Source organism: Belonocnema kinseyi, chromosome 5 (assembly GCF_010883055.1).
Source record: "Belonocnema kinseyi isolate 2016_QV_RU_SX_M_011 chromosome 5, B_treatae_v1, whole genome shotgun sequence".
NCBI classification, from domain to species: Eukaryota; Metazoa; Arthropoda; class Insecta; order Hymenoptera; family Cynipidae; genus Belonocnema; species Belonocnema kinseyi.
Window position 1 is genome coordinate 80093009 of NC_046661.1, and position 18080 is coordinate 80111088.

At 31.3% G+C, this 18080-nt stretch overlaps 1 protein-coding gene across 8 annotated transcripts in view; it reads right to left on the reverse strand.

Moving 5' to 3' along the window:
* LOC117173008 overlaps nt 1-18080 on the reverse strand; it is a 54632-nt gene that overhangs the window by 3060 nt on the left and 33492 nt on the right. For 7 of the 8 annotated variants that reach the window (XM_033361353.1, XM_033361352.1, XM_033361349.1 and 4 more), the window contains one exon: nt 12634-12948. In XM_033361353.1, the coding sequence (XP_033217244.1) occupies nt 12634-12948 (315 nt within the window). Of the gene's footprint in view, nt 1-11844; nt 12021-12633; nt 12949-18080 lie in introns of those variants that run through there. The other variant, XR_004467094.1, reaches the window with a different exon arrangement.

Here is an 18080-nt window from a genome sequence, read left to right on the forward strand (position 1 = left end):
GTTGAAAATGCTTTTTTTTTGGTCAAACATTAATATTTTTGTGTAAAAATGTATTTCTTTGGCTGAAAATTTATTTTTTAGATAAAAATTATTCTTTTGTGTTGTTAAAAACTGAACTATTTTGTTGAAAATTCTTCGTTTGTTGGCTCAAAATAACTTCAATAACTAAAAATTAAAATATTCACTTTGTGGTTAAAAATTAATATTTTTTAGTTGAAAATCCAACTATTTGATCAAAATTCCATGTATTTTTTAGAAAAGTAATATAATGTTTGTGTTTCAAAATTCATCTTTTTGATTGAAAGTGCATCTTTCTTCTTGTAATAATTTAATGTTTTTAATCCATTCTATTTTTGCTTTTAAAATTATATTTTTCAGTTTACAATTTAAACTATTTGATTAAAAATTCATGTACTTTGACAAAAGTTAATTTTGTTGTTGAACATGAATGTTCGTAGTTGAAAACTCATCCTTTTAATTGAATATTCGTCTTTTATTAGCAGAAAATTAATCTCTTTGACTGAAAATTCATCTTTTTTTTTATAAATTCAACTTTTTAGTTAAAAATTTACGTATTTTGAAAAAAAAATAATTTTCGCACTTGAAATTTCATCCTTTTCGTTGAAAATTCGTATTTGTTTGGTATCAAATTAATATCCTTAGTCTATTCTCTGTTTGGTTTAAAAATGATGTTTTTAGTTGAATATTTTATCGAAAAAAAACTATCGGATTGAAAATTGATTAATTTTGTCAAAAGTTAATTTTTGTAGAAAATCAATCCACGTTTTTGGAAAATCATATTTTTCGTTGGAAATTGGTATTTTTTGACAGAAAATTATGTTTTTTTATTAGAATTTCTTCTTTATAGTTAGAAATTCAATTATTTGGTTAAAAATTCATTTATGGGGCGAGGGGGATTCATGAATTTCGTAAAAAATTAATCTTTTTTGTTAAATATTTGAAGCGCCCGCCTTCATGCCTGCTCTGTATATCCCCTCCTCACACCTCTCCACTACTATGAATCAGTCAGCGCTACGGCAAGTCAGTCTGCCGATACACTCATTAGCATACGCACGCATAATAAAGAGAGCTTACTTGACTTATAATAAAACCCTTTTTACTTTTCTAACTTTGACTACTTTATTGCGTACACACCTGTCCTCGCGGTTAGAAACATTGACAGGTTATGAGCCCGGCACGCTTCCACTGCGCAAATTATTTTGGTGTGTGCAACAAATGATTTCAAAAGGCGAATTTCAACGGCGAGGCGATGACGGACAACAAGGACCTAAAGAAGCAAGAGAGCAAGGATGGTGAGATAGGTGACGATAGTTTGAACGCCTCGTGCCTCGAACAAATGGATACGGTTGAAAAAGGTTGGGAATCACGTAAGTTACTTTCTTTATCAAGCGGATGATGAAATAAGGTGCGAAAACTCATCAAAAGTTGAGATGACAAAGAAAGCTAGATATATCAATTATTTCAAATGATCACGATCAGAAAAATAAAATCAAAAGATTTAAAAAGTTTTTAACGTTATGAAAATCTATAGATTTGTATAGTGAAAAGCTAAAAGTTGCATGGTGTGACAATTTGAAAATCTGAAAATTAAAAATGTAGAAATCCGGAATTGGCACGCACGGAAAAGGGGCGAGATCTAAAATTAAAATGTGACGCGCAAAATCAATGGTGCGATTTTTGAGAACAAAGGCGCGCAAGTTGAGACAAGTTGCCGGCCGGCGAGCGCGGGTGCGTAGCGTGAAGAGTTAGAAAGAAAAAGAGAATGAAAGAAAGAAAAAAAAAGGATAGCGGCGTGAAAGTGTATCGCGCAACACTCGAGTGTACAGAACTGGAGAAAGAGAAAAAGAAAAGACTACAGGTCGATTTTATGTTTTGACTAGCTCTTTTCGCGCGCGCTTGCGTTTTGTTGAATTGTCTAAGAAAAAATATTTTAAATCTTGATGCGTGCGTTGCCAAATGATAAAGTAAATAAAATCAAACATTTAAGGCCTAAATTTTGCAACTAACTGATCAATTGAAAATCCACAGTGGAGCCCTCATTAAAAAATGTTTGGAAACATTTGGAGGGGAATTTCAAACTCGACGTGCTTCACAAAGATGAAGTCATCACCTTAAGCATGGCTGACGAAACACTCACACTCACATGTGAGAAAGGGCAGAAATATTTTACTGCGAAGAGAATGTTTCCTGAACCAGCTGAGGAACACTGGAACCTCTTGGAAAAATGGCTGGAAGGACTGATGATTGACGGCGAAGCCGTTGTTATGCCAAGAACGACTCAAACCGAACCTGTCACCATCGAGCAGAAAGGTGCGATGATGATCGAGGGTGTGAACGATCGTGAGGCGAGAAATGGTGCGAGTACCGGTACAATGGGTGAGACAGAAGGTGTGATAGGTGCGAACAGCGTGAACCTGAAAGTCCAGCAAAAGCTCGATGGTATGACAAATGAAAAGAAAAACGGTAAACCATCTCTGCCTTTGATATCTGAATATAGTACGGTTAACTTGGGGAATAAATACAAATTTGAAAATTTAAAGAAAAATGAATTTGAGCAATTTGAAATTGATACTGCAAAAACTGATCAAGAAAATTTGATTTTAGTTCAAAATAAAATAGTAAAACAAGAAACACAAATAGGGGAGTTGAAACAAATTATTTCGCAACTGACCGGTATTATAGAGAAAAATGCTAAAGGTTATATAATACAATTGATTCGTTAAAAGAGGTCTTACAAAATTATAGCAAAGAGAGAGATGATTTGAAAAACCATTTAGATGAGACAAATAAGCAGCTCGCTGCACAAAACAAGCAAATTGCAGAGTTGCAAGAATGGTTTGAAGGTTATGATGAAGGAACTGAAGGAACTGACGGTGCGAATGACACAGTAAAGGTAAATGCATTAGATCAAAATAATGAGGTGAGAGAAAAATTGTTAGAGAAAAATCGTACTGACAGTGAGGTTCAAGCAAGTGGGGAGAAAGGGTTGCAAGGTGAGATTATGAAATTCATTCAGAGCGAAGTAAAGCGAGTGACTGAGAATAATCATCAAGTCAATAGTAACGCAAAATTAGATGTTATGAAAAATACTTTGAAATTTGAAATTTTGAATAAAAATACTAACAATATTAAACGCGATTACAAGCTAAATACTAATATGAAATACGAACTTTTTGTTGATTATTTTTCATCTGAATTGAGAGCAAACAATTTACAACATATAATTGATGAAAATACTGATTTTACTGCGATTGATAAAAAGACTCTTGAAGATCAAAGGTTCAAAGTTCGAGATATTCTAATAAATCATATTGAATTAAGTTATCATTCGAAAATCATCAATTTGAAAGATCCTTTGGAAATGATGAATAAATTGAAAGAAATTAAGACTTGAATTGAATGTATCCTCGCATACGGTGAGAAAAGAAATTTATAGCATGGAATATATTCCTGGACCAAATAAAGCAGGTGCGTTTTGTGAAAAGTTCGAGGATAACATTCGAAATTACGAAAATAGCCCTGGTGCTAAACCTCTGTCAGACGATGAAAAGAGAGATGCATTCTACAGTGCCGTTATGGTGTCTGTTCCTTCTATTCAAAACTTAGATTTTCTCTATAAAAAGACACATGGTCAGCCAATGTCCTACGAAGAGCTTAAACTCCTCGTTCTGCAGAACGAAGCTACTGAAGCTCACACCGCAGGTGGGTCAAATGGTGTGCGTGCAGCAAATAATGCTGCTATTAAAGGTGCGTCAAAATCGAAAAAGCTTCATTGCTATGATTGTGGTAGCTTCAAACACATGGCTGACCAATGTCCTAATCCCGGTGATAAAGTATGTTACATATGCGAGGATGTAGGGCATATTAGTCTCAATTGTCCGAATCAAGGAGCCGGACGAGGTAATTATGTAAATAATTACCCTCGCCGATCTTGCGGTTCTTTTCGGGGTCGCGGGAGAGGCTTCAAGAGACAGTCTGATAATAATTGGGATTACTCTGGAAATTCGAAAAGAGGAAAATTTAGGGGAGGTCATAGAGGTAATTCCAGGGGTAGATTTAACAGAGGTAGAGGCAGAGGTGGTTACCGTGGGCAGAGCAATAACAATGGCAGAGGAAAAGGTGCGAATCAGCCATCTGCTCAGCCCAAGAAAGAAAATTCGGCAGGAGGAAACAATAATAATAATCAAGGTGAGTACTCATGTGAGCAATCACAACTTGAGTGCAAAACTGCTTTATTTTCTAATTACTGTAATGATAAGGGAAAAGCCTTTGTCACTGGTGCGAATAGAATAGGTTTAGACAAATATATTTCGAAGTTTCTCGCCGACTCAGGTGCGACTGAACACTTGACTAATTCAAAAATAATATTTAAATCATTTAAGGAGTCAGATCAAGGTGTGATCAAGTGTGCAAATAAAAATGACTCAGCTGACTTAAAAACGGAGGGAGCGGGAAATTTCGAGATTTTTTTGGAAAATGGTGAGAAGCTTTTGGTCGATAAAGTAATATTTGCTGAAGCCTTGAAAGAAAGTTTGTTGTCATTGAGAAAATTTGCCGAAATGGGACTCGCAATATACTTGGATAGGAAGAAAATTGACATTTTTGATCCAGTTTCTAATGATTTGTTTATCATAGGTGTGTATGATAGCCCATACTGGATTGTAGAACTAAATATAGAGAATGGCAATGACACAAATTTTCCTGGTTCGATACATAGGCGAGTACTGGCAAATATGACTGAAGCAAATACAAAAAGATACATGACAAGGAGTGTAACTGCAAAAGTAAAATTACAACAAAATTATGAACTACAAACTCCTATGGAAATAGACACTGAACAAAATATAATAAATATTCAGAGTGAAGAAAAAGAGAGTAATGATAAATCAGGTGCGAGTACAGAGACTGAGAAGAGAGAAAATGCAAATACTAAACCATATGAAATGTCAAATTTTGATATAACTATTTGGGATAGAAAAGTTCATGATATTGAAGAGGCGCCTGTAGTAGAGATCACGGAAATAGAGTCTCAATTTTCTAAAGAAAATTTAAAATTCAGGATAAATAACAAAGCCATGTTGTGGCATGTTAGATTCGGTCACGCATCGATTGCTTACTTAAAAGCACTGCAGTCAAAATTTCCTGAAAATAAAGAGTTGAGTAAAGCTATATTTGATGAATCCATTCTGGATTGTGAGGTGTGTCATATAGCTAAATTTAAAAGACTGCCTTTTCAAATGACGCGTAGTCGTGCTACTGCTCCTCTTCAAATAATTCACTCTGATGTAATGGGACCCATTTCTCCTGCTACATATCCCAAAGGTTATCGATTTATATCAGTCTTCATCGATGATTACTCTCGATTAGCCATGGCTTATGCTATGAAAGCTAAAAGCGAAACAGGCATCTGTTTTGAAATGTTTGTGAGGAGTGCGAGGAATCTGGTTGGATACGATGCGAAGGTGTGTTATCTCAGACCTGATCAAGGCACTGAATATACAGGTGTTTACACAATTGAAGTGCTAAAGAAGTTAGGTGCGGAACTTCAATTAGCCCCGCCAGATACTCCACAACTCAATGGTGTGAGCGAGAGATTTAACTTAACATTGCAAAATAAGATCAGATCATATATGTATGATGCAAAACTTCCTGAAAATCTCTGGGACTTGCCAATGAATGCGTCTGTGTACGCATACAATCGAACACCGCAAATGTCAAATAATATGATGACCCCACTACGAAAGTTTGCTCCTAACCACCATTATGATATTAATCAAATTAAAAGATTTGGTTGCTTGGCGTACATTAAAGTACAAAGAAAGGTGGGACCAAAATTTCGAGCGGAAGGCAGGCGAATGATCTTGGTGGGATACACCCCCACAGGATATCAATTCTTAAGGCCGGAAGATGACAAAATTTATGAAAGTAGAAACGCTCGATTTAATGAAAAGCTTGTTAATGGCGACAAATATGAGAAAAACTCTATAGAAGCATTGCCTCCTGTTTTGGAAGAGATAGACAAAAATAAGTGGTTTATTGAGTTTGAAAAAGAGGTTGAAAACCCAAATGAATTGTCAAAAACGGAGGAAGAGATAGTCAGAAAAAGAGGAAGGCCAAAGAAAATGGTTAAAGATTCAAAAGTAGATCAAAAGAATGAAATATCAAAGTCTGCTGACATATCAATTCAAGATATTAGTTTCTCAAATTTACAAGTTGATGAAAACCTAAAAGCTAGTGCTTTGTTTTCTTGTCCAATCGAACATGAATCGCTATTACATGACAATGAAGGTGGGATAATACTTGACGATGTACCTGACGATGTATATCATGCTCTATTATGTGACATAAATTCTGATCCATGCAATTATAAAGAAGCTATGGCATATAAAGAAAAACAGCAATGGCAAATAGCAATAAATGAGGAATTGAATTCCATGAAGAAAAATAATGTGTGGAAAATTGTTGATAGACCCAGTCAAACTGAAACAGGCCGAATGGTGTCTTTGATAGATGCTAGATGGCTATTCAAACATAAAATGGGAGCTGATGGGTGTGTTAAATACAAAGCTCGACTTGTGGTGCGTGGGTTCAAAGACAAAAATATCTATGAAATACGAGAGACATATGCTCCAGTCTCTCGACTGCCGCTGGTGCGTGCAGTACTTGCCATTGCAAATAAATATGACTTTGAGATTTGCCAATTTGATGTAAAAACTGCATTCTTGAATGGAATACTTGATGAGGAAATATACATGGAAATTCCTGAAGGCACTAATTATTCAAACAAAGTAAAAAATGAAAAGGTGTGCAGATTAGAGCGTGCCATTTATGGTCTGCGGGTCAGTCCTAAAAAATGGTACGATAGATTCACTAAGGAAGTACTGAAGTTAAATTTGAAAAATTCCGATTTCGAACCATGCTTATTCACTTGGCACGTTGGTAAGAAGCTGCTGCTTCTCTTACTGTACGTGGACGATATATTATTGGTGAGTAATGACAAAAACAAAATGAAAGAAGTTCAAGAAAAATTGAGCAATATATTTGAAATGACTGTACTTGGCGAACCTAAAGAATTTTTGGGTATTAACATAAAGAGAGACAGGAAAAATAAAACTATTGAGTTAAGCCAAGAAAAATGTGTTGATAAAATCTTGCAAAGATTTGGTTTTAGTCATTCTCATCCCAAAAGCACACCCATGGTTACTAACCAAGTTGCTAACCGAGAAAGAAAATTGAGAGAGACAGAATACAATAAAGATTTGCTCATAAAAACTCAAACTGCTGAGAATGTGCCGTACAGAGAAGCTGTGCGGAGTTTACTTTATTTGGCAGGTGCGACAAGGCCAGATATCTCATTCACCGTGAATGTACTGAGCAGACATCAAATAGATCCAAAGGAGAGTGATTGGGCTATGGTAAAACGAATATTTAGATACTTGAAAGGAACTAAAAGTCTCAGTCTGGTGTATAAAGGTAAATCCGACAAGTTGGATGGTTTTGCTGACGCTAGTTTTGCAGATTGCAAAAACTCTATAACTACTTGTGGCTTCTTAATTAAATTGTTTGGCGATACCATTAATTGGCGAACTCATAAACAAACATATGTAGCTCTTGCTACCGGAGATGCTGAATACGTTGCCATGAGCGATGCAAGTAGAGAAATGTTGTCTGTATATGGTTCATTGAGACTCATTTTGAAAGATGCTGAAAAATTACTTCCTATGAATTTATCGTGCGATAATAAAGCTGCTGTACAAACAGCTGAAACAAATGATGGGAACAAAATACGTCACATGATTGAGGTTAAAGAGCATTTTGTTAAAGAATGTGTGGCTAGAAAGCTCATAAAACTGGAATGGGTGAGATCCAAAGAACAATTGGCTGACATATTTACAAAACCTCTAGCGCGTGACTTACATAATAAGTTAATGAAACAAATTTTGAATACTGATTGCAAATTATGTTTATCTTATTTTCAGAAAGATCCTAAAAGTTGAAGTGCGTTCAAGTTGTGATAAGGTGATGAGATGATCATGATGAAAGCGGTCGGGAGGGAGTGTTAAATATTTGAAGCGCCCGCCTTCATGCCTGCTCTGTATATCCCCTCCTCACACCTCTCCACTACTATGAATCAGTCAGCGCTACGGCAAGTCAGTCTGCCGATACACTCATTAGCATACGCACGCATAATAAAGAGAGCTTACTTGACTTATAATAAAACCCTTTTTACTTTTCTAACTTTGACTACTTTATTGCGTACACACCTGTCCTCGCGGTTAGAAACATTGACATTTTTAGTTTAAAATTTATATATTTTGCTGAAGATTTAACTTTTTTTTTTAATCAATCTCCTTCATCGCAATTACACCTTTTTTGCTGGAATTAGAACTATTAAGTTAAAAATTCAGTTTCTGGGGTAAAGATTTTTAATTTTCATTGAAAATGTGTCTGTTTCAGTAGAAAATTTATCTTTTTAGTTAAAAATTCATTCATTTTGTTCAAGATGTGTCTTTTTTGGTAAAAACTTTATCTTTTTGGTCAGAAGTTCAACCAATTTGTTAGAAATTCATTTTTTGTAGACAAAATTCATAATTTTGGTTCAAATTCATCTTATTATTCAAAATTTCATATTTTTAGTTGATAAATCATCTATTGGCTTCACAATTCATTATTTTTCTTAATGATTCAGTAGACATTTAAAAAAATTTTTTTTTAAATTAAACAATTTCGTTGAAAATTCTTCATTTTCGATTAAAACTTAATCTGTTTACTAAATAAATTTACTATTTTACCTTTAGTTCAAAATATAAAATTTACCTTATTTTTAGTTTGAAAATTCGAATTTCTTCGTAGAAAACTGATTCTTTTGGTTGAAGATTCATCATTTTGGCAGAAAATTAACTTTTTTAATGAAAATAAATTTTCTTGGCTCAAAACATAACTATTCTATTTTTTGTTAAAAAAAAATATTATTCTTGGTTAAAAACTCACCTATTTGGTTAAAATTAATTTTTTATTGAAGATAAACCATTTTAATTACAACACGATTTATGAGTATTTTGTCATTGAAACGTGAACGCGTATTAAAATTTCGCGCCCTTTATGAGGACTTCTGGTTCCGGTCTAATTGCGATGCGCAGTGACAAGTCTGTGTGAGCCTGTGTGAGCTTGCGTCGCAACTACACCTACAGGGGTGCGTTCCAGGCGACCACTTCAGTGAATATGTGTGTGAACTAAAGAAGTGGGCGGAGTTTACTAGGGCGAAGTGGAAGGGGGACGGTGCAATGAACGGTTACGGTCTTGAATGTGCGTCGGGTGTATATGTTTGGCGCCTAATGTTTCGTGAAAGACAATTGAGGTTACGTTACACAAAAATTTAACAAATGCAAGAACAGGATAAGAAGATTTTAATTGCTGCTGCAGTAACGAGGCCACTGTTATTACAAACAATGATGTGTTCAGTAATAGTAAAAAGTGATGAAGAAACTAAACATTAGATGATGAAGATACTAAACTTTAGTCAATTTCACTGTTCACTTAATTGCATCTACCTAGTTTCAGTAGGTGAAATAGTCACCCGTCGAGTGACCCCCGCCCATTACGCGAGTGATCGCTAAACTGTTCACCCCAGGCGCGGAGCTTGAGAAGGACTTAGGGGGGGGGGGCACACAATAATTACCCTCCACTTTCAAGATGGAGGTTAATAATCATTTTAAAGTTATTCTTCGCCAAGTTCAAATCCGGGCTGAGGCAGATTTTTTCTTGTTCTTAAACAATTATTTGTATGAGAAAATCGTTTTAACGAACCAAAACTTGTATTATTTATAAATGAGCGCTATCATTTTCAATGTCCTAAATTGAAGAATAGATCAAGAAATTTATGAATTTCCAAAAATTATATAAGCAATTTTAAGTGTAAAATATTGAAAACTGAAAGATTAAAAATTTTTTATCCAACACTTTTTAAATTAAAAGTTAAATTATTTTTATTTTTATTCGTTGCAAATGAATAATTGGTCAATTGTTATTTATACATAGAATTTATTTTATTTTAAATCTTTTAAAACATTTTATAAAAGTATATTTTCTGACTAAAAAATTTTTTTTTAATTTTTCCGGATACCTCCAAAAGAATTCATGATCTCGAAATCTTTTGAAATGCCTAAAAACCTACCAAATTTTGTATTAGAATCTTTAAAAATCGACATTTCCTGTTTAATGCTTTGGAGTCTTTACATTATTATGTTTACAGTTTTGCAAATTTTTAAAAATCGTTTTAAATATTCTCTTGAAATTAATTTTTCAAAATTAAAAAGTATTGTCAAGTTTGTGAGGAATCTGAATAAATTTTTTTTATATTTTAAAAGCTTTCAAAATGTAACTTTTTTTGTTTGAAATCTTAAAAAATCTACATTTTGTTAAAAATTTTTTGATATCCTTTAAAGTTTGAACTTACAGTGAAACTCTTCTATAACGCCGATTTCGGGGCTGACGTTGGGTGTGAACTAACTAAGTAAAGCCCACCCCCAGAAGGGCTATTGAAGAGTTTCACTGTATTTTTAAACTTGTTCGAAACTTCCAAATATCTCTTAAACTTATTCCTATTTTTTCAATTCATAACTATTGAATTATTATTTATTCATCAAAATTTGATATTGTTTTTAAATATTCCTTAATATGCTGCTGAAATTAATTTTTCGAAATAAAAACATAATTTTGAATTTTACCAGGAATCCTAAGACAATTTTTTTACTATATGAAAACCTTTCATAATCCTCAAAAAGTTCACAACTTTAATAGAAAAATTAAAAGTATTTCCTCAGCTTACTCCCATTTTTTATGAATGAATACATTTTTATCTGTTATTCACACATCAAAATTCAACATTTACACTCAAAAATAAAAAATTGTTTGAACGGAACAATAAAATTAACATTGTGATGTTCTAAGTTTGAGTTGAGCTCTTTGAAATTTTAACGATTCAAGGCTTTCTGTTTTAAATAATTTAGTTTCGAATTGTTTAGTTTTTATTATTTCGCTTTAAATAAACACTCCAACATTACTGACTATTAAAAAATTGCTATTTTTCTTAATTAAAAATGTTTAAATTGAAAAGGTTAAAATCGTATATTTTCAACTGAAACAACAGAATGTTTATAAATTTACAGTCGGAAGTTTACGTTTGATTAACTACTAAGTCTTTTGAATTGAAGTACTTAAGGTTTTAACGTCAAAATCTGTAATTTTTTTATTTTATTTAATTTAGAATCGCCCCATAAAATCATTCAATTATTGTTTAATTTCGAATTCACAAACTACAGTTCAATTTTAAAAATCATTAATGAATTTATATTTACAGTTGATCAACTTAAAACGTTTTTTGTCAAAAAATTTCCACCACAAAAGCTTTTAATTTAATTAATTTAATTTAATTTAAAAAATTGAAAATTTAAAAATTTAATTTAATTACCGGTAATTTCCCAGTTTCCCGGTCCAGCGGTCACCCTGAATCATGATATTTCAGAACCCAATTCCTTTCTTCTAGAATGATAATACATATTTCGTGCTTGGTATCTTAACAATTTTTTATTAAATTATCAATTAAAATAATATATAGTTAAATAATTCTGACATTTTTCCATTGCAATCACTAGTTGATTTTTGCATTTCTTCAGTTATTGATATCAGCTTGCACTTTTGGTATCATAACGGCAAACATTTTCTTTTTATAACGAAGCCAAGAATGAAGAATCTTGAAAAAAATTATCTTCAAAAAACTAAAGTCGCCTTAAAATAGTCAGAATACAGAAATAAAATATTTACCATTATTGATTGTTGTTAAAAGTAATCTCACAAATCTCGCAATCAGCCGAGTTCGCCCCCTGTTCCACTTAAATGGTTATTCACAATAAAATGATGTCCCATACATCCATGAGAGAATTCGAGACCTTGAATCTACATTGGCTGTCAGGCTCTCTTGCCGCATGTCAATACGACGCGAGAGTGACAGTGCCAGTGTTGGGAATACACTGTACATTGATATACCTTACCAAAGTATCTGCACGTAACTACAAGATATAAAATGAGCACTACATTTGAAAAGTACGCGCTGAGAATTGATATTTTCTCTACAACCGTATTCAAGCAGAAAATTGGCTTTCCAGTATTATATATAATAAACTTTAATTATCTCGTTTGCAAAATTCGAGTCTGGACTTGGGGGGGGGGCAAGCCGCCGTAAACCCCCCTCTGGATTCGCGCCTGGTTCAACCGCGTGAAGCCCAACACTCACCTAGCATCGTGGAACGGCAACGGGTGCACCCGAGTGGTCCCCTCGAACGCACCCCAGGATCTCTACTCTAAACTAGATTTGTGACCTTTGGCGCGTTTATTTGAAATGCACCATTTTGTTTTGTTTTTGTTTATAATTGTGCATAATAAATAATAATAGTAAAGTACATTAGGACATTAGAAATGATTTTAAATTCATATTTGCGATGATAAAAATTTTCTTTCTATAAATTCAAAACCGATTTTTTTAAAAAATGAAAATCAAATAATTATTTGACGTTTCATACCATAAGTCTATTTTGTGATAAAAGAATAATTTACCATTAGGGTTTGGTGCTCTGACTGCGAAAATTGTTTCATCGTGTTCTAAATATCCCACAATTTTGAAGCCTCCTACATCAATAAGTTTGACGATAAAATGGTTCAGAGTAATTGATACTGGATCCGAAGATTCAGTATCCAGATAGTCCACTTTTACAACTCTGGTTGGATCTTGACGATCCAGCCACAACTTGATCAACAAGTGCCCATAACGGACCTCTCTGTGTGGTAGGCTATCTGAGCCGGCTGGTGGGTTATGTACTAGTCTTGGCGGGGAGAGGTTTGGACTACGTTCTCTTAAAGTAGCATTCAAATCTGTGAAAAGAACAAAAAAATTTCATAACAAAATAAAAAATCAAGTTCACAATGAAACAGTTTAAAATTCTGAAACGAAGTACTAAACTGGAAGCAATTACATTTTTTTTAAATTCATACTCCTCCGAGTAATAAGCATCATTCCCAGTTTGTAACCGTAAAATCTGGGCTCGATTCACGGTGTGCCCACTCCTATAGGAAAAGTGGCGATAGAATTGTAGTAATTGCTACGTCCCCTAGATGGCGCTCGTGTGAGTTCAATATTCAAAATGAACTTGAGCAGACGATAAAAGTTCTATCGTCTGCTCACGTCTGCTCAAGTTCACTGTAGCTGCAAGAATTATATTTTTTTGGGTAATGAACTTGGATTCACAATGGATTTTCACCGATAACACAAACTAAAAATGGAAACAAATCAAATCGATAATCGATCAAATGCAATCAAATGTTAAAGTCTGTTGAAATCGTTTTATGATAGAATGAACAATCAAATGTTAAAGTCTTTTGGAATCGTTTTATGATAGATCGATTGCAACAGACTTAAACATATGATTGCAGGGGACCGATATTAGATTTTGTTTTGTTCAATTTTTGGTTTGTTATATTGGCTATTATTATGCATGTATTTATTTCAGAAAGAGAAGTCAACATAGCCAACAAATTAGGATGAGAAGGGAAGGGAGGGGGTCGTTGCTCTAGACAATAGTTCTTGCTACGTCCTCTAGGTGGCGCTGATCTTGAATTTTGCCACAATCTAAAAGTACCTCCTCTAAATACATGGAAGTGGGCACACCGCAGCTCGATTTCTGCTGTATCCATTTCTTCACAATTGTGTCGCCGGTTGCAAAAACCTCTCCGACGCTCGAGCATGCGTAACAGTATTGTCCAAGCGTTTTTAAACAAGAAAATTTTCCAAATCGAAAAATCCATTTTTTGAAAATTTAGAACTGTAGAGAATAAGGAAATAAAACTTTTTCCTATAACCATTTTTTTTGTCAAACGTTTATTTTGAAAAATAAAAGCGAAATACCGAATAAAAGTTTCTTTCTGATTTGAGTAAGTTCTTAAAATTAAATCGTTCTAACTCGGCTAAATATTATTGAAATTAGTTCATATTTATAGGACAGGCAGCCTTCTCGAAGATCAACTTGGGAGTAGGCTTTGAGTACTTTTTCCAGATATGAATAATTAAGGAAATTTTTAACGAATTTATATGAAATTTTCCAAACAACTTCAATAAAATTTTTTAAACAAATCACTCATTTCAAGTTGTTTAAAACTTGAAGTTACCTTGATACTTTTTACCGGCAAACCAAGAAAACCCAATTATCGACTTACCTCATTTTGCAATTAAATATTATTAAACAATAAGCGATTTTTATTTTTACTTAACATAAATTTGTTATTTAACAACAAACTTACAACTTTTAGTTGCTAAACTTTTCCATGATACCATTTCTTCTAATTCTTTTGTATTTTATGATTAAAAGGCTTGATTTTTTGCGGAATCAAATAAAAATGTTTTTCCTAAGACCCCTTGCTATCATATTTTTCGTAGTAACCAAAAAATTTTACGATTCATGAAGAATTGGACGGTCACTAGATTTTTGTCCATTTGGTCCAAAATGGTCAAAAAATGTATTTGTTAATGAAAATCGTTTAAATAATTCTAATTTTCTGTCACTATTAAAAATATGTTAGCATAAATTCGTTTGCAAGATGTTTCGAATTAATTCCGAAAAAAAATTAAGCCTATTGATGAAAAAAATGGCCAAAATGCGCATTTGTTCATAGAAATTGTTTAAATAATTCAGATTTTTTGGTCACTATGAAAAATATTATAGCAAGGAGTCTTAGAAAAAACATTTTAAGTTGATTCCGCAAAAAAATCAAGCCTTTTTATCAAAAAATTGTCAAAATGTACATTTGTTTATAAAAATTGTTTAAAAAATTAACAATCATTAGCTATTTTTAACTTATTGTAAGCGCACATCATTATCTGAGATACTTTATGCAAAAGCTATGGGTCAAAATTAGCTAATCGTTTCAAATCACGAAAAAATTACTTTTGTTAATTAATTCGTTTATAACATTATTATAAATTTTTTCCTCACTCTAACCCACTGATAAATTTTTTGTAGTTGGTTTTTACATTAATTTTTAAGAGAATTAAAAATTGTGAACTAAATTGTTGAACTTTTATGCTAACAAGACGAATTTTCACCCCAAAAACAGGAATTATGAACAAAACAGTTAATTTTTGATGAAACAGTTGAATTGTGTACTAAACAGTTGCATTTTTTGTTCAAAAGAAGGATAATAAAAAAAAGTGTATTTTCAACTCAATTGAACCGATGTGCGATGAAAAGGGGACACGTTCGAAACATCGCAATTTTAATTGGCACCTGGGACATTTTTTTCAGGTCAAATTTGAATTTTTTAATAAAATATCACAATATAATATTTAATTGCGCATATTTTAGTCCGATTAATAAATGTGATGACTTTATTAGTTTTCGAAATAATCGAGAAAATGTTACTTTTTTCTGTAATAGCAAAATTCTTAAGTTGAAAACTGAAGTATTTGTTTTAAAATTCCTGTATTTTATTGAAAATTCGAATTCGAGGGAGAATATTTCACCTTTTTGTTGAAAAACTTTCCTATTGAATCTACTTGGTTAAAAGTTATACTATGCGGTTGAAAATTTATTCAAATTTTATAAAAAACTAAATTTTTTACTAAAAATTTAATTATTCGAATTTAGTCAAAAATTTATCTGTTTTAGGTGAAAATTTAACTATTTTTTGAAAATTCGACTTTTTTGCTAGAAGATTACTATCATTAGTTTAAACTTTTTCTGTTGTTGATAATTGAACTATTTTGTTGAAAATGCGTTTCTTTAATGGTTAAAAATTTATTTTACTAATTGAAAATTAAGGAATTTTATGTTTGTTCGAAAAATTATCTTTTTAGTAGAAAATTCGCGTATTTGGTTTAAAATTAAATTTTGGTTTAGTTGAAGATTTATCATTTTAGTAGAAAAAATTTTAGTAGAAAAAATTTTAGTTAAGAAATTATTTTTTTTAATGAAGATGTAACTATTCGATTTTTGCTTCAAAATTTATATTTTGAGTTAAAAATTAATTAATTTCGCTAAAAACACGTTTTTCGTTTTAAAAATGTACTTTTCCAACTGCAAATTACACTATTCTAGTTTTTATTGTGTAAATTTATCTTTTTTAGTTGAAAATTCATGTATTTGATTGAAACTATATCTTTTAAGGTAAAAAAATCATCTTTTGGGTTTAAAATTGAATTATTTTTTTGAGAATTATTTTTTTTCAATTGATCGTTTTAACTAAATATTTAATTCTTCTATTTTTAGTTGAAAAAATAATGTTAAAAATGTATATAGAAACAAATTCTTTTGCATTAATGTTATTAATCTTCTAGGTGTATGGTTGGTTTTATACCAAATGTTTAAGGTTGTATTTTAAAGACCGATTTCAAGTTTAAAAAATTTTAAGATTTGGGTTAAAAGAATATGGAAGAATTACCATTTTTTTCAATTTTCAAAAAATGAACGATTTAAAAGTGGTTAAAACTTATAAAGTTTTTGTCTCAATCATGTAAAGTTTCACGAAAATGAAACACATTTTTTCAGGTTACTAGGAAAAATTAAAATAATTTTTATTTTGAAAAATTAATTTGGATAGATTATTTGAATAAATCTTATAAGATATCAAGAACAGTCAAAGAAGAATGTGAAAGATTTCAACGCAATTTTTACAATTTTGTAGAATAAACAAAAAATGCAAAAAAAAAAACTTGAATAATTTTTAGAAACTAGAAGGTTTAGATTTACAAGGTCTGATAAGATTAAAAACAAAAGAATTTTTCTCATATTCGTATGAAAATTTTTTAATAATTTGCTATTTTGAAAAATGAACTATAAAAGAAAATTGAAGAAGATGTTTAAACATAACAAACGATTTCCTAAAATTTCTAAAAATAGTTTAGAAGATTTTAAAGCAAAATGTTTTAATTTGGTATGATTAAAAAATAAAAACAAACAAAAATTGGGTAAATTGAAGAAATATTTAGTAGAATTGAAAATAATTTCGACAGTTTTTAAGAGAATACACAAATTTCTTTAAAATTGTTGGATAAATTTAGAAGATAGTAAGGTATTTTTTTTAAATTCTGAATGATATTTGAAAATCTTGAGAAAAATTCGTGTCAGTTAAAAATATTTTCAGGAATTTAAGACGTTTTAAATAGATTAAAAATATTTGAAAACTCGAAAAGATTTTCGAATATATATCAAATATTTCTTCATTTTTTCCCAGCTTCTAAAAGTTCTAAACATCTTTTAAAAACACTGGAATTTTTCATAATATTTTGTAAAATCCTATATAATAAAATAAATGAATATGACTTTTTATTTTTATTAAAAATTTTGGAATTTAATGTTTTATAAACTATAATATAATATATATTTCATGCTTTTTTATTAATTACAGTTATCATATTTTCGTCTTATTTGACACTATTTATAACTTCTCTTATCTATAGAAATAATAATTTTATATTTATTATAAATTATAATTTAAATAAATATAATTTAAAAATGAGAGCTTTAAGATTTTTTAATTGTAAAAGAAAATTTCGATTTAATAATAATAAGATTTTTAGTGGATTCGGTAGAATTAAGACACGGATTTAAAAAATGTTAGACGAGAAACCTTTCTATATTAAAAAAAAAAACCTTCAGAATTGGTTTTACGAATTATAATAGACAATTTTTTACATGGATCGTTGCGAATTCATCTTTTTCAAAGTTAAAAATTCAAGAGTTAAGAATTCGATATTTTTAATTAAAAATTCAGCTGTTTGTTTAACATTGATTTTTTAACGTAAATTTAATTGTTTAAGTTTTGGTTGACAATTTATCTTTTTTAGTAAATAGTTATTTTTTGTTTAAAAATTGAACTATTTCTCTTACAGATTCAATGTTTTAGTTGTAAACTCTTATTATTATTATTACACCATTAAGCCATTTCCCTTTCGGGGTAGGCGTGACTCACTCGGCAGGGGAAAGGAGTAGTGTGTGGATGGGATAGAGATTTTT